Source organism: Ipomoea nil, unplaced genomic scaffold (assembly GCF_001879475.1).
Source record: "Ipomoea nil cultivar Tokyo-kokei standard unplaced genomic scaffold, Asagao_1.1 scaffold0209, whole genome shotgun sequence".
Lineage (NCBI taxonomy): Eukaryota > Viridiplantae > Streptophyta > Magnoliopsida > Solanales > Convolvulaceae > Ipomoea > Ipomoea nil.
The window spans coordinates 707,046-732,207 of record NW_017616637.1 but is presented as its reverse complement, the minus strand read 5'-3'; the positions used below and the strand labels follow the sequence as shown (position 1 = coordinate 732,207).

General features: G+C 35.9%; 2 protein-coding genes and 1 long non-coding RNA gene across 3 annotated transcripts; 1 reads left to right on the top strand and 2 right to left on the bottom strand.

Moving 5' to 3' along the window:
- Positions 1 to 1,370: 1,370 nt before the first annotated feature.
- LOC109192063 lies at positions 1,371 to 2,180 on the bottom strand. Its single transcript, XM_019342666.1, has one exon. The coding sequence runs from the start codon at positions 2,178 to 2,180 to the stop codon at positions 1,371 to 1,373; it is 810 nt and encodes a 269-aa protein (XP_019198211.1).
- A 14,207-nt stretch (positions 2,181 to 16,387) lies between these two features.
- Positions 16,388 to 18,467, bottom strand: LOC109192089. The gene is made up of 4 exons (XR_002056038.1): positions 18,406 to 18,467; positions 18,235 to 18,295; positions 16,851 to 16,907; positions 16,388 to 16,569 (listed from the first exon to the last, which is right to left on the bottom strand). It is a non-coding gene; the product is annotated as an uncharacterized LOC109192089 (long non-coding RNA).
- Positions 18,468 to 23,151: 4,684 nt separating this feature from the next.
- Positions 23,152 to 23,658, top strand: LOC109192051 (B3 domain-containing protein Os01g0234100-like). Its single transcript, XM_019342659.1, has one exon. The coding sequence runs from the start codon at positions 23,152 to 23,154 to the stop codon at positions 23,656 to 23,658; it is 507 nt and encodes a 168-aa protein (XP_019198204.1).
- The last annotated feature ends 1,504 nt before the right edge of the window (positions 23,659 to 25,162 follow it).

Sequence of the window (25,162 nt, the reverse complement as noted above, 5' to 3'; positions counted from 1 at the left end):
GTTCTCCATCTGTTGATAAGCTGTACCATTGTACTATATACTTCATCTGAGTTGACTATAATCTATGTCTGTTTCAAATAGAACATGATATGGAGTGGACCCATCTACAACATTAGTAGGTAGCCTGTTGATCAAGTAAGAAAAGTGTAGAACACAATGCCCCCATAATTTGTCAGGCAGTCCAGATTGGAACTTTAAAGCCCTTGTAATGTTCAAAATGTGCTGATGTTTCCTTTCTACCACCACATTCTGTTGGGGTGTGTATGCATAAGATTTCTGATGTAGAATTCCCGTTTCATAAAAAAATCATTCATCATAAATTCACCACCATTATATGTTCTAACAACCTTGATCTTGGCTAGGAACTGAGTGCAAACTATATTGTAAAAGTTCTGAAAAATAGGCTTCACTTCTGATTTGTGCCTCATTAGATCCAACCAGGCAAATCTGCTATGATCATCTACCATGGTCAAGAAGTAATGTTCCCCTTTGAGGGATGCAATAGTAAAGGGGCCCAAACATCCATATGCAACAAATAAAAGCATGCCTTAGCTCTATTAACACTGACAGGGATTATGGATCTTTTGTGTCTTGCGAATTGACATACATCACAAACAAAATTAGGGTGTTTTAGAGAAGAGGCAAGTTTTATTCCTTTCAACAATTGTATCTTATTTACAGGAAAATGGCCTAATCTGTCATGCCACAGTTGTAAAGAGAAACTGTTACATGATCTAAAAACTTCATCTGAACTACAAGTCTTTTTCTTGACAAGGGGGTTGTTTATCAGATATAACCCATTTCTTTCTTTAGCAAAACCATCCACTAACCCAAGAGGTCCCTGAATTTTACAAGACTCAGCTTTCATAATAATTTCATAACCTGATTTCCTTATCAATTTAGTTGTAGATATAATGTTGTAACTGAAGGATGGTATGTACAAAATATTTTGCAGTAATATGTTCATGTCTAGCCTAACTTGTCCCATGTGTGAGACATTCATCATTTCCCCATTAGGCAGCTTAACAGAAACTTCATGAATGGCATGGCATGTCTCAAAAAATTCTAAAGAACAAATAATATGATTTGTTGCACCAGAATCAAGAATTCATACACTTGATGAAAACAAGGCATTGTTAATATGGAGATTAGAGATGAACCTGCCTTCAGTAGAGTTTTTGAAATCTGGCTTAAGGCCATTTTTGCTGACAGTCACAGTTGCACTAGTTGAGGCTTGATTCCCTTAGCTCTGATTCTACAATATAGATAACAATCTCTGAAATTGTTCAGATGTGAGACCTACATCACCAACCTGATTCACAAGGGAATTAGGAGCCTGTTGTGAGTCCTGAGTCTATCTAGTTATAGACTTATATCCTTGGATCTAGCCAGGGGGGAAAACCGTGTTTCTTGTAGCATTTGTCAATAATGTGACCAAGTCTTCTACAGAAAGTACACTTAGGCACACTCTTTCCTGATCTATTCCCATTTCCACTGCCATTATTGTATTTTTTCTTATTGTTTAGGGTTGAGACTGCCACCGTAGGTTGTTCTTCTTCATACTGATCTTGACCATTTTGCAGAACATTTGCTTGAATTATATCACTGTTCTTTTGATTAAAAGAGTTTTTGATTTTCCTTTCAATTTTTAAAGCCATACTCGACACTTTCTCAAGGGCAGGAATAGGTTCCATAACAAGAATTGCAGATTTAATACTCTCATATTCTTCACTTAGGCCTTTCAAAAACGTAATGATTTGATCCTCTTCTTTTTCCTTTTGTATCTTACTTACTAAGGAGCAGGTACACTTAGGAATACATTCACAAGCAGGAATTAGTCTCATAGCATTCATTTGCATCCATAAACAATTGCTTTTAGCAAAATACTCGTTGATTGAGAAGTTACCTTGTGAGCATCGATAGATCTCATTTTGCAGCTCAGCAATCCTGTGTGAGTCTATCTGAGAGTATCTCTTCTTCAGAGTGTTCCACACATCTGATGCAGTTTCAAGGTACGGGACTCCTTCTGCAATCGTGGAGCTGAGAGACTTGAGGATCCACGAGCAGACAATGTTGTTGCACCTCTTCCAAAAAGAGAATCTCCGATCAGTTTCCTCAGGCCTAACCATGGATCCATCAACAAATCCATATTTGTTCTTCACTTCGAGAGCAATCCTCATTGATCGACTCCATGACGCATAGTTCACCTCAGACTAGAGCGGAGAGACGAGAATCAAATTAGGATTCTCCATAATATGAAGATTCCAAGGATTGTCGAATTCTTGTGCATGATCGAAATTCATCGGAATCTGACTCGAAGAAGCTCCGGCTTCAGCTTGTTCTGTCGAGCCTCCGTCGTTGTTATTCTGATTTTCTACGTAGCTACAGCGCTCTGATACCATGATAAACTAGCTCAGATCATGCATGAAAACCAACCATATTATTGAGCAAAGCATACTTGAGTCTAGGCAGAAAAGAAAGGAAAGTTGCTGAACAGAAAGAAGGAAGCTCAACATGAGCTTATATACAGAGATAAGAAAGAAGCAGTTATAACTGCCAGGAAAGAAAGAAGGACAAAAATAGCCCCTGGAGCTTGACCCTTGGTGTTGACTGTGTTCTCCATCTGTTGATAAGTTGCACCATTGCACTATATACTTCATCAGGAAGAAATATTATATTTTGCAATTTCATTAATTAAATAAATTATAATTACCAAATATTGTGACAATTACCACAATAATTTAATTAATTATATTAATTATAATATTTGTTCTCTTTTTTTTTTTTTTTTTTTTTTTTTTAAAGTGAACTTTATTAAGTTAAAAAATGGCCTAAGCCAATACAAAAACCAAGGACTTAGGCCTCACATGGCCTAAATCCAACTAACTAATCTAAGTAAAGTAAATAAAACGAGATTACATAAAGAAGGCCCCCGGGGCTCTAACATAAACGCCCCAAGTCCCATACTAGCTATTGCTAACTAGAATGCATAATAGAGCATAAACCATCTGAATATAAATTCAAGCTAAGTAAACTGCGAAGCTGCTCCCAAAAAATAATCGTGCAGCCCAACTGCTTCACGGTCCACCATATAAACATGAAGCTCAATAGCAAGGCACAGACACCTTGCATGCCACAGCCATAGCAGTCCCCCTGCAAGTTGCACCTCAGCGACTCTGCACTATAATGCAACCTAACCGGGTTGCAACCACGACTGTAACATCTCCTGTGATACTATTGACTGCCCTGTAAAAAGCAATAAAATACCACCCATAGAAGGCCTAACAATAGCACGCAGGCCTAAGTCTAACTGATTCATGGTAAATCACAGGCCAATAATCAAAACAACAAAGCACAAGGCAGCCAATAGCAGGAACTCCCGATCAGCACCAGCATGTACCAGAACCAACCCTAACGGGATTAGCTACTATGGGCCAGCAGCAAGCCTGGACTACCGCCAACGGATTTGAAAAATCCCTACCCGGCCACCGTTCAGCCCGGGCTAGGATGCAATTTCTTACCGCTTGGACCAACGTTGAGGCCTGGTCTATCTCAAAAATGCCTGCAAAGGCGAAACCAAAACAGCCTATAGACCAGCACACGCCTCGGAGGTCAAAGAAACAGCACCTGCAAAAATAGAAACAAGGTAGAACAAGCAAGTATCCTGTTCCCATGACCCAACTATTTCAACTTTCTACCTCGGTTGAGTGTTTAAGGTTTTAAAAGGCTGACACGAACAAAAAGCAACCCCCAAATAATAGCCCGTCCCCCCCGGAGCCCAGAAGGAACTCAGCTACTATTGGCCAGCAGCAAGCCTGACCAGGTCAACGGATTTGACTAGTCCTGCCCGGTGCACCGTTCAGCCCGGACTAGGGTGCCATGTTGTATCGCCAACACCTTACGTTGAGGCTCGATCCTGAAAGCAGGACTTCATGGCCTCCAAAGACCTCACACACTCTCTGTTTAAAGCTCACTTCAACTCTTTCTTTTGCCTTTCCAACTCTCGTTTTCACTCCAATTCTTTTGCACTCTAATTCTTTCCCACTCCAATTCTTTTCACTCCATTTCTTTTTCACTCCATTTTTCTTTTCATTCTTCTTTTTCTTTTCTTTTTCATTCATTCTATTCCTTCTTTTTTTTTTATTTTTTTTATTTCTGTCATTCCTTTTTTCCTCTTCTTTTTCTCTTTTCTTTTTCTTTTCATTACTTCTTTTTCCACATTCAAACTAACATACAGCAGGAGTACTAACACAATCACGGGGGATCATCAATCTCAAAAAACACATAGGGCACATCATCATGTACCATTAACGAACGAACCCTACGCGGCAGATCATTGAGGTTCCGAAAGACAGCCTCCCCCGGCTTATCAACCACCCAATCAGCTAACGCCTGTGCAGGTAGATTGGCCCTAGACGGGCACACAGCAGCAGTAACTACCCCACAGGAACACAGGAAACGGAGCCTGGAAACCACATTATCCAGAACCCACGGCGGACGGACAGTAACATCAACATAGCTAGCCAACTCCGCCCACGTGGACTCTATATCCAACACTGTATTTCCCCCGGCCAGGCACCATTCCAGGCAGGAGAACAAGACCCGGAACATGCCCTGAGCGTGCTCCCCCTGTCCAGACCACGCAACCCCATAACAAAAGCCACCCTCCTGGTTGCGCACCACGGCTGCAACCCCCCTACTACCAAAGACAAAGATAAATTAATCTTTAAAGCACCGGCAGCAGTAGGAGACCATCTGACCGTCCTAACAACACGCCTCGGCACGTGTGCCTCCAAGTATGCCACAACAGTCCTCCAGTTAGAGGGCAGGATATGCTGCATAGGCCACCGCCTAAACAGGCATTCCGCCACCCCCTTTGCTACCCCATGCATCACTCGTGGAATGCTGGGAGTATCCCGGCCATGCATGCAACCATTACGGTGCTTCCACAGCTCCCACAATACCAGATACGGCAACATGATAACAACAAAAGACAAAAGAGGGTTACGCGTCCCCCTCCGACCCCATCCCACAATCAAAGTCCTAAGACTCCGGTGTCGCGAATAGAGGCCAAGGGACGCCAAAACATATCTCCAGACAGCTTTTGCTGTTTCCCCAGAATAAAAAATATGATCAATAGACTTAGGAACCAGGGCCGGACAACACCAACACCTCGAAACGATCACATGACCGAAGCGAGCTAAGATGTCATCCGTAGGAAGCCGCCCTCGGAACAGTCTCCAAGCCAGGAAGGACACCTTAAAAGGGAGGTGCTTGCGCCAACACATAGCTAAGAGAGGGTCCGGTGTAGTGGGCAGAGCAGGCCTAAGAAACGCCTTAGCAGAGGAATAAAAAAACATACCATCGGACGCCACGGTCCAGAGCGGGATATCACGCGGGCCCTGCCAGATCACCATGGCCATCCAAGTCGCATTAATCCCTGCATAATCCAAGTCACCATGGCCAGCCAGATCAAGCCCACCATCCCGCACACAGTCTAGAAGCAAATCCCGGGAGTAGGAAACCCCCCGGTGTGGATAAAGTCTGCCGAGCGGGCCCAGACCTGACCAATTGTCCCACCAGAAATTAACCCGGCCTTGGAACAACCGCCAAGTCAGAACCCTCTCAACCTCATCATGTACTGTCAACATCCGCTTCCAGGTGTGCGAATCAGTAGTCTGGACTAACTTAGCAACCGGGTGAACCCGGCGGCAGTATTTAGCCCTCATAAAATCTGACCAAAGCGTGTGTTCTGTCCGGAAATTCCACCACAATTTGGCACTGGCCGCCCTTACCATCAAATCCAAGTCTAAGAACCCCACTCCCCCCTCCTTTTTAGGACGAGAAAGAGTTTTCCAAGAACTCCAATGATACCGGGCGCCGCCTGACTATTTCCAGAATAAGCGAGCATAACATCTTTCCAAGTCCCGTAAGACCTGCTTAGGCAGCGCGCAGGCCGAGAATAAGTGCAATGGTATGGCCTGCAAGACTAAGGATATCAAAATTGCATTCCCGCCCTTTGAAAGCACTCGGCGTTGCCAATATTGAAATATATTACCATAAAATTGCCATAATAATTAATGAAATTGTCACAATTTTGAAAACCCTTCTTCTGTGGTGTTGCTTGAATGAATGGCTGTTGTATTCAATTCATTAGTGGCTAATTTGTTGGGAATTTTAAAGACACAAGTTTTTCTTTCCTGTTATAGAATTTCTTTTATATATAGATATAGAATCTTGATCAAGTCTAACGGACTCATCCCGTGCTACGATTGTGTGCCGTCTCATGATGCACCCCTCCCGTGCGACAACCGTGCGACTGTCTCATTGCTGATTCTCTATATTTTTTTTATCTTTCATCACAGATTCTTTGCTTCTTCGATCTTCCCTTGCCAGCTCTCTATTGCTTCGATCTTCCTTTTCAACTCTTCGTTGCTTTGATCCACCATCACTAACTCTCCACTGCGGTCGTGCCGCCATCTCATCTGGGATTAGATCGTGCACACATTAACATACCTACATGCACGCTATTTGTATTTTAAGAGAGGTTTATATTTTAAGGGGGGTTTGTATTTGAAAATAATCATATATATATATATATATATATATATATATATATATATATATATATATATATATATATATATATATATATATATATATATATTTATATATATATATATACGCACTTTAAAAGAGGTAAAACACACTAAAGGCACCACCGGATAATAAAAAAACTTGAATTAAAGAACTAGTAGCCATTTTATTTTTTCAACAAAGGGAAGGGCGAAGCTCCAGAAAACAAAACAACCAAATTAGTCGTCACGGACGAACGGACGAACGGACACTCTATACAATCTCTATGGACTAACTCCACAAGATTAACAATCGGGCACTGGTTAAACAAGACCAAATCGGGTTCAACTCCTTAATTTCTCTCCAACCAAAGAACTTGTAGTAAGTAATATTAAAGAATGTGAAAAATAATATAATACTAATAACAAAGTCATTCTTAGAAATCTCATATTACTTTTTAGATCTCGCTCTTTTACAAACCAAATTAAACAAGACTAATATGAGATCTTGAACACATCACTTAAATCAAATGTTTCTTAATCTATTATCCCAATCAACTTATTTATAGTAGGTCATGTCATATTAATTAACATGCATTCATGTTGTGTTGAGACATATGTACCGCAAAATATCTATTTGACATGAACATAACATGTTTAATAAACATGTTACAATCCATAAACTTATACAAAACCAATTTATTAAACAATATGTTATAACATGCATATATCGATTTAACCTAAAAGGTTAAAAAATCTATCATAACATGCTAATTAGATTGTTGGTCCCGGTAGGGTCGAAAAAGAGTCTAGAGGGGGGGGGGGGGTGAATAGACTCTAATCGAATTTTCAAAGTGACTCCTTTCGGAGTTATGCACAGCGGAATAAATAGTTTCATTTTTAACTCTTCTTTGCACAGTTTCGCTATGAACTCTTAATGTTTGGTCAATAGGATATGCAATGCACGAAAGATTAAGAGCAGTAATTAAAGAGATATGGAGAGAGAGATTTTTATAGTGGTTCGGCTGTTAACAAAGCCTACTCCACTCTTCTTTCACAACTTGTGAAAGGGTTTGCACTATCACTCTTAGTACAAACTACTTCAAGCTATTAGACTATGGTATTATTATTGTATTATCTTGTGTATATTATGTAACTTAAAATAATGTCCTAGTCTTTAGCCTATTAGTTAGTTCTCTCTCCTGAGAGTATTATTGTATTCCTGATTCTGTTACTGAATGAACGATAGCTTCCACTCTCATCTGGTATCAGTTAGCCAGTAACAATCAAAGCTAGCTTCCTTGATCACTAAGCTGGACAACTACATGGTAGGTTTTTCAACTCATCGAGTTTACTCCGCCTCTATCAACTTCTTCCTTAGAGTTGAGTGTTGGAAAGAATATGTTGAGTTTCTCCAACAGGTTGAAGTCTTGTCTTGTTGTCTGGATGAATCTTCACGTGAGAAAAGATGTAAGACTTCTTCAAGTGTGTGAAGTATAGATGATGAATGAATCTCTTTGAAAGCTTCACAAACACAACACGCTGGTTATGAAAAGCTTTTGAGATGAGAAAGTTTGAAGAGCTTTTCTTAGGATAGCAACAGTTAACATCCCCATCATTTGGAGTTGGACTGCACTCGAAGCACAACAATATCTTCTCCCTCCCTGGAGTATGGCTCTTGACCGAAAGAAGAGCAATCCATACAACTTCATGGTTGTATCAGTTTACTACATGAAGAAGGCGATGATATTGAGGAAAATGTGTTGAGAATTGAAGATGCTGGAGATGAGTTAACCAGAATACAGCATGAAGGTGACAATCTAGAGAGAGAAGTCTCTACATCAGATCACTTATATGGCAATGATAGAGATAACAGCCCCCAGCCAATGAATGGTGTTAGATATGCAGTAGAGAATGTGGTTGAGTTTTCACAAGTGAAAAACTTGGAGGATTTCAACGTTGTTGTCAACAACATAAACATAGATTCTGAGATCTCCAAAAACACCAGGCACAAGTGAAAATCGCCGATGGCATCAAAGCTGTCATGCTCGCAACGGCCCGTGATGTTTTGGAAGTATGGGACAAAACTCTGAGAGGGGTGGGGCATTTTGGCAAGGAAGTGGGGTTCTTGCACGGCAGGATAAGCAAGCTGATTAGGCTGTGCGAGGCGGCCAAAATTGTTGCCAGAAAAGAGAAAGAAAAAGCCATAGCTGAAGCGGAGATGAAAGATCTCTTGTACAAGGTGTCAAAGGTGAGTGTGGTGATTAAGAATTTGGATGAGGACATCCAGGCACACAACAGCGGGGAGAGTGTAGAAGAGGTTTTCAAGAATGTTGCGAGTGCTAATTGGTGAAAAGTGAAAACCCTTCTTTTATAGTGATGCTTATTGTATAAGTTGATAAACTAAGTATGTAGTTAGCGGATGATGATTTGGGCAAAACTAGTAGATTAGATTAGGAAAATTGTTTTAATGTGTACGGCTATTGTAATTCATTAGTGGCTAATTCATTATTGCAATAGTTGCTGTAGTATGCTAAAGAAATCAAGCCATTTCAAATCCATTATGAATTTTAAATACACAAGTTTTTCTTTCCTCTTCTAATCTTGATCAGTGCATTGGACTCCTCCCGTGCGACGATCGTGCGGCCGTCTCATGGGCCCACTTCTACTACCCGTTTAAGCCTTTTACCTTTACATTAAGGTAATTGAATAATATACAAATAAAATTGTTACAACTTCCTTTCAAAAAAAAAATTTACCACTTAAGAAACTTGGATTTAATACCAAGGCTCTGAGGTAAGGATCAATTGGTAAGCCAAAATCCATGTATCTAAGATCATACGGACCATTCATAACAGGTTGTTGATCCCAAAAGAGGTAAGGTAAAAGTCTAGAGGGGGGTGAATATACTTTTAAATCGTTTCGCAAATACAGCAATTGCTAAGGCAACAGAGAAACCAAAACTCTTAACTAGATTGTTAGAGTCTTGTGCACAACGAAAATAATAAACGATACGGTGTGTGTGTACTTGTGTAAGTTTATCCTCGTGAGAAGCAAGCAAGAGCAGTAAGTAAATAAAGCAGAACAATAGGCAATTTATAGTGGTTCGGAGGTGGTGTAATCCTCCTACTCCACTTGCTCTTATCTCTAAGAGCAATTCACTATATCCACCACTACTTGGTTCCTAGATACAATGAATTCCGTGATCTAGTTCTTTGATCACCAAGCCCGCTGTAACACCCCCATTTTCCAAAACCAAATTAATTTATAAAAAGGTATATCTTTGATTAAAATTTCGTTATTTAATTGCGGAAGCTAAACAAAATAAGGAAAAATAAGGGATGCTACCGCCACGTTTAGATAACAACATATATCCCAACGCACAGGCTAAAATATAACACTACTAAAAACAACCCAAAACTAATACTAGTCTACTAACTCAAATAATACCATTGTGTAGATACAACTTCTAGATTTTCTAACAAAATAAAACTCCAAAGCTCTAAAGGATGAATCGCTCTCATGCACCGAATGTCATTGGTGAGCTGTCGTAGGCTCCCAAATTAAAACCTTACAAACGTAGTAGCGGGAGTAAGGATCGATCCCACGAGGAGTAACTAGTTTAACTTTTGTGCACAAGGAAATAATGGGGGGTTTGGAATATATCGAGAATAAAGATAAAATAAAAGAGAATTTAAATAAACAAGAAATTTAATTGAACGAATAAAGCAATGAAAATAATATATTGAAAACACTTATAATAGGAGACCTTGGTTAGTAAAGGTCCACCACCGGAATTCAACACTGATCATTGATTAATAAAGTAATTAATATGCAATTGAATATTTGTCGTGAAATTATTTCATTTCTGTTTTCCCTTAGTTGTAGGTAAATAAAGCACAAGCGGTTTAATTACCCCTAACTACTAAATAACCTAAGACAAGCACTATAGATTTAATTTAATAGCAGCAATAGGAACTAGGAAAACCGACAAACTAAATAACACAAGCACAAGCGGTTGCATTTAATTTAGGAAAATATTCTACCCGAGTCCAATTATCACTAAGCCGTCAATAATTAACCCAGTTGCTACTGAATATTAGAGTAATTTGTAGCACAACATTATCTAATATAGCAAATAATTATATCAAATAAATAACTAGTAGGCCTCCCTAGCAATTAAATGACACAATTATTTCAAATAACTTTGAAGAATATTTAATACTCAAATGCATAAAAAATATATAATAAAAATAAATAAATAACCTTACAGCGTAATGAACTCCGGGGCTTCAATTCACTAATCCAAACAAGAAATTAGCCGCGAATGGGCATTGATAACAACCTTAAAGAATATTCGAGAGGGGAAGAATGAACGAAGAATGAATAAAATGTTCTACTATTTATACACTTCCTAAATTATTTTCAGACTAATTTCGACCATGCAATTCCTATTATTTCGTCAAGCTATGAATTCTTCCACGATCTTCGTTCTTCGTCGACAATTGCGTAGCCTTTTGATGAAGCTTTGCTGCACGTTTTGTACCTAAGAAAAGAAACAAAAGCAATTTTAAATGTTTAATTTATTATGTCTTTTCTAACAATTTAGGTGGGTTGGGCGTTAGTGTTATAGGATTAGGATAGGAAATGGATTAGCTAATCATACTAAAGTAAAATATATATATATATATATATATATATATATATATATATATATATATATATATATTAGTATTCTATATATTATTTATTATATATATTATATATTATATATAAAAATAACTAATTATTAGATAATATTAAATAATTAATGCAAAATTATTATAAAGATGTACCTAAAATATGAGCGTAAAATATGCACATCAAATTCCCCCACACTAAAACGTTTGCTTGTCCCCAAGCAAAAATATTATTTGCGAAGTAAATAGAAATGAAATTCCCAAAACTCATAACATATCATGAACAACAATCTGAAGCACCCTGCAATTAATAAGTTCGCACCCTATTTGAAAATGGAGAAAACTAAATAAGTAAGCCCTCAGAGGAATGTCACTCATCACTCAAGTGTTTGATGGGTATAAATTTCACTCAAGTTCATTCCTATAAAATTGCTCTACCATAGGCTTGTATATCTTCTCAATCACCACTACAAGAGTCATGCATGACACAAATCATAAGGACTTTTCACAGGTTGTAATGGGGCTAGGGTTAAGGTAGGAAATATTTAGGAAAGTAGCTCAAATATAACTTTCAAACTAGAGGAGCAAAATATAAGCAAATAATCCAAGATACTTGCTCAACACCCTCAATTTTTCACTCAAAGCATTTCCTATTGAGGCTCCAATATGACTATCATTCTCAAAAGTATAGAATGCTTCCTCAGTATTACCAGAATTTCTCCCTTACTTCGTTTATTTAGAAGTAACTTCAACTCAAAATCAATTGCTGTTTCTTTCTCATTTTCTCATAAATTTCCAGAAATATTTTTCTTTTTCAAACATATATTCTCCATTTTTCCATTTTCATTTTTTTCAATTTTTCAATTTTTCATGTTTTTTTTTTTTCATAGAAGACCAACGACATATTGGCAACGAAGATACAACTCACCTCACTCTCAATCATACTAAAAAAAGTAAGTGATCTCCCCCACACTAATCCTTCCCAACCTCACGTAGATTAAAAATAATCCAAAATTTGCTCCACTAGTTATTCAGCTGGGTGAAGGCATTATTTTAGATATAAAAGGCTTGTAATGTGGTTCAAAATAAAGAAAGGAATGGCCATAAAGCTCAAAGCGGTTAACAAAGGAATGATAAATCATAGGACAAACCGGTTATTTGGCTAGTGAGGCTCAAAATCAAATAATGGCCTTAATCACACTTGAGTCATGCATGGTCTAATTAGCTTTAAAAGAGAATCAAGGCAAGTTCTAGAGAAACAAAATTATGAAAGAAATCGCACAATAGAAAGAAAATGAGACCGAAGTGTCAGTCAATGGCTCAAAATCTCACAGGCTTATTGCTTACTTAATATAGCCACTACATATCAAGCAGGAAATGCTAACAAACTAATCACAATTTGCCAAACTATTTATTCAATCATGTTATGAATTCCAAGAAGGGAAAAAAATATAATAATTTTTTTTTCAAAATAATACTTATTTTGCATAAAATACTAGTGAAATAATTTTTGAAAAATAAATAATAAAACTTTTTTTTTTTTACATAAGCAAACAAATAATAAGACTAAATTCCCTCCCCCACACTTATTATCAACGTTGTCCCCAATGTTGAATAAAAACATGTAGAATAAGGGTTATTGAATGAGAATAGGGAATAAAAGAAAAAGAATGGAACAAACACACCTTAGGTTGCCTCCTAAGCAGCGCCTTTGTTTATCGTCGTTGGCTCGACTTATGACATTTCTTTAAATTTCCATCGTCTTTTTGAGTACCTTCGATGATTATGAGTATTCAAAGAAACAGTTCCTTCATGCAGATTAGTACTCAAAGATGATTTATTATTTTTTTCTTCTTTATTTTCATTAGAAGCAATTTCATCAAATGTAACAAACTTCAAAGAATCAACAAAAATTGCAAAATTATCATCACTAGGAGATTTCATGGTATCATATATATTAAAAGTCACAAGTTTACCATTAGACTCCATTGTAAGCATACCATTATGAATATCGATTTTAGTTTTTGCAGTTTTTAAGAATGGTCTTCCTAACAAAATATGATTATTATTTTCCATATCAAGCACATAAAAATCAGTAGGAAAAACCAAGTTATCAACTTCAACAATCAAATCCTCAATCACACCCCTAGGATATGTAGTAGATCCATCAGCCAATTGAATTATTATACTAGATTTATTCAGGGGTCCAAGATTTAAAGAAGCATAAACAGAATATGGCATGACATTAATAGAAGCTCCTAAATCTAACATAGCATTTTCAAATTTCACCCCACTTATCATGCATGGAATAGTAAACATACCTGGGTCTTTGCACTTTTCAGGAAGATTGCTTTGACTATCCATAGAGACATTCTCTTGCACTTTCACTTCCTCAATTCTTTCATCATTTCGTTTCTTTTTCATAGTGCGTACCTCTTTTAGAAAATTTGCATAGCGAGGTACTTTTTCCATAGAATCTAAAAGTGGTTTATTAGCATCACTTTCACGAAAGGTCTCATACAGATCATTATTTGAGTTTCCTCTTATTGGTTCTAAAAGAGCTTGAGGAAATGGAGGTACTTGTTCATAATCAGAAAAAGATGAAAGCTTACCTTGAGACTTCTCTTTATTGTTGACAATGATTCCTGCACTTATTTCCTTACTCAAATCAACATTCTTTTCCAGCGACATACTTTCAACATTAATTGCACTTACATTCTCTTTAGGATTAACAACTGTTTGAGAGGGTAGCTTGCCAGAACTCTGTGCTTCCAACCGACTAACCGTAGTTGCAAGTCGGCCCATTTGTCTTTCCAAGTTTTGAATACTAGCCTTTGTGTCTTGAATACTAGCTCTTGTCTCTTGTTGGAATAGTTGTGTTTCTTGTTGAAACTGCAAAGTGTTAGTAGCAAGAGATTTAACAATATCTTCTAGATTCATACCTGAGCTAGAGCTTTGGGCTGGTTGTTGGCTGGAAGGAAATTGTTGTCTATACGTTTGAAAGTTGGAACGATTCGCAACAAACTGGTTCCCTTGTGAGTTCCCATAGTTAAGGTTCGGGTGATCCCTCCATCCAGGATTATATTTATTAGAAAATGGATCATACTTACCTTGAGGTTGTCCAGGAAAACCTCCAACCATGTTGACTTGTTCAACTTCTTGAAGAGTTGGGCAGGCATCAGTTGGGTGCCCAACTACCGAACAAATTCCACATGCTTTTACAGTTTGCATATTGCCTACAGCTAATTGACGAACAAGAGTAGTTAAACTAGTAATTTGTTGTTCAAGAGCAGAAATATTTACCTCATTCACTTGCTTAGACGGTTGGACAAGTCTATTGCCAAACTGTTGAGAATTTGCAGCCATGTTTGCAATTAGAGTTCTTGCAGCGTCCGGTGTCTTGTCAACTAAAGCACCACCGCTCGCGGCATCAATCATGCTCCTATCAGTCGGAAAAAGTCCTTCATAAAAGTATTGAATGAGTAATTGATCACTGATTTGATGGTGTGGGCAGCTTGCACATAACTTTTTGAAACGCTCCCAATATTCATACAATGACTCTCCATTGTTTTGCCGTATACCACATATTTCCTTTCTAATGTTGGCCGCCCTTGAAGCTGGGAAATATTTTTCAAGGAACATTGTCTTCAAGTTATTCCATGTGGTGATGCTCCCAGAGGGTAGATAGTATAACCAATCCTTCGCTGAATCTTTCAACGAAAAGGTAAAGGCTCTCAACTTGATTTGTTCCTCAGTAACCCCAGTGGGTTTCATACTCGAACACACCACATGGAATTCCTTTAAATGCTTGTGAGGATCTTCACCTGCAAGTCCACGAAAAGAAGGCAAAAGATGAATTAATCCAGACTTTAGTTCGAATTGCACATTGGCATCCAGAGCAGGGAAGGTGATGCATAATGGTTGTTGATCTAGATTTGAAGCTCCAAGCTCTTTTAAAGTCCGATTTTGAGCCATGAGTTCCCCTTCTAAATCAGAATTGGTAGAATCGGTAGCCAGATCACTAAACTCCAATTTGCTCAAAGCTTGTTTTCTCCACCTGCGTATAGTTCTTTCAATTTCCGGATAGTACGGCAAAATTTTTTTATTAGCAGATCGAGTTATAGGCATAAAAAAAGAAAAGAAAATATATTGCAGCATTTATGCAAAAGTAACGAAAGAGAAGATTTTTTTTTTAAATTCTTTTTTTTTTTTTGGGCAAATGAAAAACAAATAAACAAATAAAGAAATAAGTAATTAAATAAACACAAAATAAGCTAGAAAATCTCCCCGGCAATGGCGCCAAAATTTGATGAGCTGTCGTAGGCTCCCAAATTAAAACCTTACAAACGTAGTAGCGGGAGTAAGGATCGATCCCACGAGGAGTAACTAGTTTAACTTTTGTGCTCAAGGAAATAATGGGGGGTTTGGAATATATCGAGAATAAAGATAAAATAAAAGAGAATTTAAATAAACAAGAAATTTAATTGAACGAATAAAGCAATGAAAATAATATATTGAAAACACTTATAATAGGAGACCTTGGTTAGTAAAGATCCACCACCGGAATTCAACACTGATCATTGATTAATAAAGTAATTAATATGCAATTGAATATTTGTCGTGAAATTATTTCATTTCTGTTTTCCCTTAGTTGTAGGTAAATAAAGCACAAGCGGTTTAATTACCCCTAACTACTAAATAACCTAAGACAAGCGCTATAGATTTAATTTAATAGCAGCAATAGGAACTAGGAAAACGGACAAACTAAATAACACAAGCACAAGCGGTTGCATTTAATTTAGGAAAATATTCTACCCGAGTCCAATTATCACTAAGCCGTCAATAATTAACCCAGTTGCTACTGAATATTAGAGTAATTTGTAGCACAACATTATCTAATATAGCAAATAATTATATCAAATAAATAACTAGTAGGCCTCCCTAGCAATTAAATGACACAATTATTTCAAATAACTTTGAAGAATATTTAATACTCAAATGCATAAAAAATATATAATAAAAATAAATAAATAACCTTACAGCGTAATGAACTCCGGGGCTTCAATTCACTAATCCAAACAAGAAATTAGCCGTGAATGGGCATTGATAACAACCTTAAAGAATATTCGAGAGGGGAAGAATGAACGAAGAATGAATAAAATGTTCTACTATTTATACACTTCCTAAATTATTTTCAGACTAATTTCGACCATGCAATTCCTATTATTTCGTCAAGCTATGAATTCTTCCACGATCTTCGTTCTTCGTCAACAATTGCGTAGCCTTTTGATGAAGCTTTGCTGCACGTTTTGTACCTATGAAAAGAAACAAAAGCAATTTTAAATGTTTAATTTATTATGTCTTTTCTAACAATTTAGGTGGGTTGGGCGTTAGTGTTATAGGATTAGGATAGGAAATGGATTAGCTAATCATACTAAAGTAAAATATATATATATATATATATATATATATATATATATATATATATATTAGTATTCTATATATTATTTATTATATATATTATATATTATATATAAAAATAACTAATTATTAGATAATATTAAATAATTAATGCAAAATTATTATAAAGATGTACCTAAAATATGAGCGTAAAATATGCACATCAGTCATGCAAGATGTACCTGCAAAAGAACTAAGGAGGGGACAAATTAAATTCAGCATACAACATCTGGTAAGACTTATTACACCCCGTAAAATATTTGCACATAACACGTAACACTTTGGAACACATAATTCAATGTTAACCCCTTAGTCATATTATCGTTAGATTAATTCCTAATACCACTCCACATTTAATCACCAATTATCAAATCAATCATATAATAAATATAATTTATAATTCCACATAACATTCCAGAATTTCCCATACAATCATTTAACTTCACATAAAATTCCACAACCTCCACGTTTCACCACTTTTATCAATAATAGGATAGGATTTAATCCTTTATTTACCACAAATTTCCATCAATCAAAATATATTATGACATTTTCATATTTATCCACTGTTTACCACCAAGTCAATGAGGAGGAAAAATACCAGGCAATAGCCATTACTTCGGCCCCAGTGACCAAAAAAACCAACCGGAGACCCACACAGTTGGTCCGAGATCAATTCCTTAAGTATACATACCCCCAATGGGACACCTACACCAATGGGCAGAACGAACTCGAGGAGTTTGTGGGATTAACTACCCGGCCCACACAGGCATGTAAAGTAGACTCCATATCCATAATCAATCGTGGGATTAACTACCCGGCCCACACCGGTATATAATAATAATCCCCCATCAAACGTGAGAGACCAAACTCACAAGAAAATCCGGGTACAAATCCTCCTTGACCAAAGTGAATTATAATATAATTTTATACCAATTAATTTATTCTCTCCACCATAATCAAATATACAAATATATGCATGACAATACATTGATTACACCACTTTTCATACCATGTACCAAGTATTCATACCACATACCAATATGTATTGTTATAATATATAATATATAATATACGCACAAACTAATTGATATGCTTAATACATACCTATAAACAAGTAATAAATGAAATCATACAGTACGTACACCAACCAACCAAACATACATATATTCATAACTACTCAGTCTATTAATCAACATATAATTCGAATACGTATACGACATACAATATAAGTTCACGCATATATACTAATTAAAATGCAATTCCAGTACCTATAATCGGATTATATACATTATATATATATATATATATATATATATATATATATATATATATATATGTATGTATTTATTTCAAATAACTTACTTATTAAACACAATTTGCACGAAGATCACGAATCACACATAGCAATCATTGAAAGATAAAAAAATTGATTTTTGATGAAAATGATTTTCACATAAGCACTTAGGAGAATATTTTTATCTTGGGGCAAAATAATTTTGAGTGACAATAAATCTTACCTTGAAAGTTTATTGCATATCCTCAATTACTCTAAACCTGAATTGTTCAAATCCTCTGCTTCTATCGACCATGATCACCATCCAATAATAAACACAATAAGCACATAAAAATATCACAACCCTATTTCCATTCTACTCATAAAATAAAATCAATAAACATAGAAGACTTACTAAGTTGGAAGGAACCACTTCAATTCTTGAAGGAAAGAAATGGAAGAAGTTTATTTTTTTCAAGAATATATGGAGGAATGCCGAAATGGAGAAAGAGAACAAGCTAAGAGGAATATTTTTTTCTTTCTTCTTATAAGTGTCGGCCAAGGTACAAGAAAAAGGAGAATAAGAAGGAATGATTCTCATCATCATCAATACATACTTAAAATAATAATAATGAATAGAATAATTATAAGGATTGTAACTTATGTAACCTCCAATCTTCCTAATCAATTTTTAATTCATATAATAAAGAAGATATTATATATATACGTACTATATATATACACACACGGTCCAATATATATATATATATATATATATATATATATATATATATATAAAAGTTGTAAATATAATATATATGTATACTATACGCATATTACACATGTAATAAAGGAAACATTTTTGAAATAACAATATATGTATTACGCCACTTGATTTTGTACCAAAAAAATAATATATACTTTTCTTATCAATAATTAATAATAATAATAATAATAATAATAATAATAATAATAATAATAATAATAATAATAATAATAATAGTGAGGCTATAAGGAATCAAATGGATTAGGACCAAAGGATTTAAAAGAATGAAGAAAGAAAAGTATTAAATCGGAAGGAAGAAAAACTGGGTATTACACCCGCACTAATCACGCCTAGTGCCACTAACACTGCTGCTTCGGGTTTCACGACTCCGCGTTACTTTCCCGGGATTTCACGACTCCGCGTAACTTTCCTTCCCTTTCTATGCTCCAATAGAACTACAACTTCGGATATTACAACTCTGTGCTACTTTCCAGGATTTCACAGCTCAGCTCCGTGCTACTTTCCCCCCGAATTCTATGCTCCGGTAGAACTTCTACTTGTTTTGCACCAAAACAAGTTTGCCTTGCTTCCTACTTCTGAGACTTTGTAGATGATCTTCGATGGTGCGCTAAGTCTCTTGTATTTGATGAAGATTATTATAACACTCTGGGATATTTCTTTTGTAAGCTCTGTACCACTCTGAGTGTTTTTCTCATGAATATATCAAATATAGCTCTTGAGATAGAAAGCTCTTTTGAATTTTCGTATGCTCTGTTTAGCTCTGTTCTTTGCTCTTGTGGTTCTTGCTCATGCTTTCCACTGCTTCAATCATCATCTTTAAATAGCTGGAATCTGTCAGTTGGAAAGAAACGCTCTCATTTTTGAATTTCTTCTAGCTGTTATAGCCTTTTCAGAGGATAAGATAACGGTGTAGATATGTCATAATTGAGCTTCAAACTACGCAAAAATGGCATCCCATACTTCATCTAGATCATGCCATTTGCTTCAAAATAAATCTCCAATTTAATCCCTTAATAGTTTAGACTAGTATTTTTGCTTCAACCCTTACTATATTTGGAAGTGAAATCTCTAATAAATCTCCAATTTAATCCCTTTATCAGTTGGATGTAATCTTGGATTCTTTAAAGATATGTGAGATGTGAGATTCAAACCTCTGACTTTGCGTTTAAAGTTTCAAAACTCTACCATTTTGTACGAACAACCATTTGGTTATCATCTCGTTTCATTTGGGATTTCTTTCCATAGATGCTTGATCTTCAAGATAGCTTCATGTAAACTTCAAGTCATGTTCTTCTTCTTCGGGAATTCGTCAGGAATTGTTGAGGGATTTCTGATCTTGAGGGATTTCTTCATAGATTTCTTGAGAGATTTCTTCGTGGATGAAGGTCTTCATATCATATGCATACATCTTCCTCTTCTATTTGCCATTTTCACTAGGCAAATTCTTGATTTTAGGCTTGATATCTTCTTCATCCATTTTCCTCAACTAATGGATTAATTTCCCCTTTCTTGGTCTATGACTCGACTAGTCTAACCAAAATGAAATTGGGGTTCTACGATTTACAATTTGGCATATCAAAATCTATTACAATTTATTCCTATCACGGGCCCTGCACAAGATAATAATTTTACAATAGTGAAATATATACACACACACTTTAAAAGAGGTAAAACACCTTAAAGGCACCACCGGATAATAAAAAAAATTGATTTAAAGAACTTGTAGTCATTTTGTTTTTTGAACAAAGGGAAGGGCGAAGCTCTAGAAAACAAAACAACCAAATTAGTTAATGAAATAATGCCGTGAACCTTAAACTAAACGAACCTGAAACTTCTACTTGATTTTTATACTCATATTAAATTTTGACAGATTAATTTTTTGTTATTTAGTGATAGTAAATAACAGAAAATAAAAGCAGTAATTAAATCAAGTACACAAAGATTTGTTACGTAGTTCGGAGCCCTTCTCCTACGTCTGCGGGGCAACCCACGTCTGCCTAATCCACTATAGATGTTCACCGAGGAGTTTTACAATAGAACAGTACATTAGACTGTCACAGTCTTAGCTACCATACTACAAACAACCTTCCTAACATCCAACCTGGACCGTGACGTGCATGCCTTGATAACCTTTGAACAGTACTTCAACTGAATCAGGCGCAGACCGTAGCTCAGCAGAATAATATATTTAATTCAATTTGTTAGCAGTATAATATTCACTTCTCAAAATAGTATTAAATATCAAATTGGCAAGTTTCCACAATGAGCAATCTTCCCTTTTATAGTAATAATCCCTTCACCAAAATATGCCACGTGAATAGCTTCATCAAATGCTCAAATCATTCGCTGCCACTCCTTTATAAACCAAATCCTTATAATTAGCTTGAACCACAATTTGATTGCTGACTCCCTCTTCATATACACAATAATTGTGAGCCACTCAATTAAATACACTATGATAAATAAAAATGGTCCAAGAGCTTTGGCTAACCTAAGTCTATTATTTATAAAAATAAATTAACCAATATAGGTTTAATATGTACAAAATATGTACACTTACAGGCACCACAGGCGAACGGCACTCTATACAATCTCTATGGACTAACTCCGCAAGATTAACATTCGGGCACTGGTTAAAACAAACAAAATCGGGTTCAACTCCTTCATTTCTATCCAGCCAAAGAACTTGTAGTATGTGATATTTAAGAATGTGAAAAATAATATAATACTAATAACAAAATCATTCTTGAAAATCTCATGCATATTACATTTTAGATCTCGTGCGTTTACAAACCAAATTAAACAAGACTAATATGAGTGAGATCTTGAACACATAACCTAATTACTTAAACCAAATGTTTCTAAATATATTGTCCAAATTAATTTATTTAAAGTAGGTCATGTCATATTAATTAAGATGCATTCATGTTGTGTTGAGACATGTGTAATGCAAAATATTTCTTTGACATGAACATAACATGTTTAATAAAACATGTTACAATCCATAAACTTATACAAAAAAAAAAAAAAAAAAAAAATTATTAAACAATGTTATAAGTTATTACATGCATATATCGGTTTAACCTAAAAGGTTAAAAAAATGTATCATAACATGTTAAATAGATGTTAAACTTCCAATGATTGACCGGGATGCCATGCTGGTGAAGCTATGTTTGGAGCGTTGGGAGGTTATAGCTGGGACTGCATATTTCCTATTGGCCTCTCCTCATTAGGCCATCCACATTAGTGGATTTTAGAGTGGATTTTGAGAAAATTTGAGTGATGTGGCGGTGAGAAAGTGAAGAGAGAGAGAGAACAAGTGAGCGGACTCCTCCCGTGCGACCGTCTCATTATTGTCGATTCTCTACTTCTTCGATCTTCCACTGTCAGCTCTCTACTGTACAGTATACACTCAAATATGTGAAATGTTATTCAGTTTCATTATATATACACAGCAGTTTCATTTCACCACAACTATAGTATCTATCATTTTGATATAACTGAAGTTTCATTTGATAATATAAAAATAATACGTGAGGCAGTGTCAGTTTAGACATACTATACTGTCAGTTGGTAATTGACATACAGAAAGCGCACTCCATTAGAACTAACGGCGCGTCGTTTCTTTACTTAAAGAAACGTTGCCGTTTTGACTGCGGTGCACGTGCACTGCGGTCCACGATATAGCGACTAGCATTAAACATGTGGGCCTCCACTTTGACTCCTTAGGTGAAATTAATTCTTGAGACAATGATATATATCAATCATTATTGTGTGGACCATTGTTCAAATAGTTGTGTGGAACATAAATAAAAAGTACATTATTTGAAGTATATTCTTTGAGTATTGAAAATACATTATTTTGTATATTATCAAATAATGTACATTTAGTACACAAATAATATACTTTTAATATATTAAAAATGTACCTTGTATTCGGAGAAAATACATTATTTGAGTATTGAAAGTGCATTATTTTGTATAATGTACATTCAATACACAAATAATGTACTTTTAATATATTAAAATGTAATTTTTTATGGTCCACAAAAAAATTTCATAATCAACTACATGAATAAAAGAATTTCCTCCAAATTCAACTTTTGTTTGTGTGACCATATCCAGAAACCCTGAGTATCTACCTAGTTGGGTATCTCACTTTCTATTTTAAGTTATTTCCTAAATTTCATACCATACTTGTCAGTTGCTCTCTCCTCAACGAGAACGTGCCGTCAGCCCACCACCGGACGTCTATTTGCTTCGCTCCATCGTCAAATCAACGCCTTCCATCACCGACTCATCACAACAATCATTTTCAATGAGCTGTGCCGCAGTCGCATAAACATAGATTCTGAGTTTTCACAAGTGAAACATATGGAGTATTTTAAGGTTGTTGTCAACAACATAAACATAGATTCTGCGATCTCCGAATATACCAGGCTCATGTACTATGAGCTGTGCCACAGTCGAAACGCGTATCTTCATGAGCTTCAAGAGCCTCGGTTGAACTACACGCTAATCGCCGGGGCAATAACAGAAACTGTGAAAATCACCGATGGCATCAAAGCTGCTACGCTCGCAACGGGCCGTGATGTTTTGGGAGTATGGGATAGAACTCTGATAGGGGTGGGACATTTTGGCATGGATGTGGGGTTCTTGCATGGCAGGATAAGCGAGCTGATTAGGCTGTGCGAGGCGGCCGAAATTGTTGACGCAAAGGAGAAAGAAAAAGCCATAGCTGAAGCGGAGATGAATGATATCCTGTACAAGGTGTCAAAGGTGAGTGTGGTGATTAAGAATTTGGATGAGGAAACCCAGGCACACAGCGGCGGGGAGAGGGTAGAGGAGGTTTTCAAGAATGTTGCGAGTGCTGATTGGTGAAAACCCTTCTTTTGTAGTGTTGCTTGAATGTATGGCTGTTGTATCTAATTCATTAGTGGCTAATTTAATTTGTTGGGAATTTTAACGACACAAGTTTTTCTTTCCTCTTCTAGAATTTCTTTTATATATAGATATAGAATCTTGATCAAGTCCAACCGACTCAACCTGTGCGAGGATCGTGTTGTGGTCTCATGATGCACCCCTCCCGTGCAACGACGGTGCGGCTGTCTCATTGCCGATTCTCTACTTCTTTGATCTTTATCACAGATCCCTTGCTTCTTCGATCTTCCATTGCCAGCTCTCTATTGCTACAATTAGATCTTCCTTTTCAACTCTTCACTGCTTTGATCCACCATCGCTAACTCTAAACTTCTTAAAAATTTTTATCGTTGACCCTGATCTCTACTACTTTTGTGTTTCGAACCCACTTCTACTACCTGTTTGAGCCTTTTACCCCTACAACGAGGTAATTTAAAAATATACAAATAAAATTATTACCACTTAAGAAACTTGGATTTAATATCAAGGCTCTAAAGTAAGGATCAATTGGTAAGCCAAAATCCTTAGTTTGTATCTAGTCTAGGATCATACGGACCATTCATAACATGCCTACACAAGATAATTTTACAATTGTGAAATATATACACACACACTTTGAAAGAGGTAAGACACATTAAAGGCACCACCGGATAATAAAAAAACTTAAATTAAAGAACTTGTAGAAATTGAAAGGATCGGAATGTGATATCGAAGAATGTGAAAAATAATATAATACTAATAACAAAATCATTCTTAAAAATTTCACATTACAGTTTTGGATATCGCATGAGATTTTTAACACATAACTTAAACCAAATGTTCCTTAATCTATTATCCCAATTAACTTATTTAAAGTAGTTCATGTCATTAATTAACATGCATTCATGTTTTGTTGAGACATGAATATGTATCGCAAAATATCTCTTTGACATGAACATAACATTTTTAATTAATAAGCATGTTACAATCCATAAACTTATACAAAAACAATATAATTTATTAAACAATGGTATATATGTTATAACATGCATATATATGTTATAACATAAATATATTGTATTAACGTAACTAAGTATGTGTTAGGAACAAGTGTAATTAGATTTTGATGATACGAAACTCACTAGGATTGTAGACCCCTATTTTCCATTTCATGTTTAGAACTTTCGTTACAAACGAAGGTCATTGTAACTCAACGTATGATTCACACTATGTGGTGTAGGAATATTACTTGAGACTAGTATGATAGGTCTACTTGAAGACATGAAGAAAACGAGACGGGCGAAAGATTGTTGCAGACGAAAGATGGAAGGTCCAACTCTCGGATAAACATCATATGACCAAAAGGATCTCTCGTCTAAGAGAAAGGTCGAAAGACAAGGTTAATCTTTCGAAGAACCTCTCTAAGGAAACAAGGTTAAGTCAGACTTGTAAAGACAACCTTCATTAAGTGAAGTAATAAGAATGT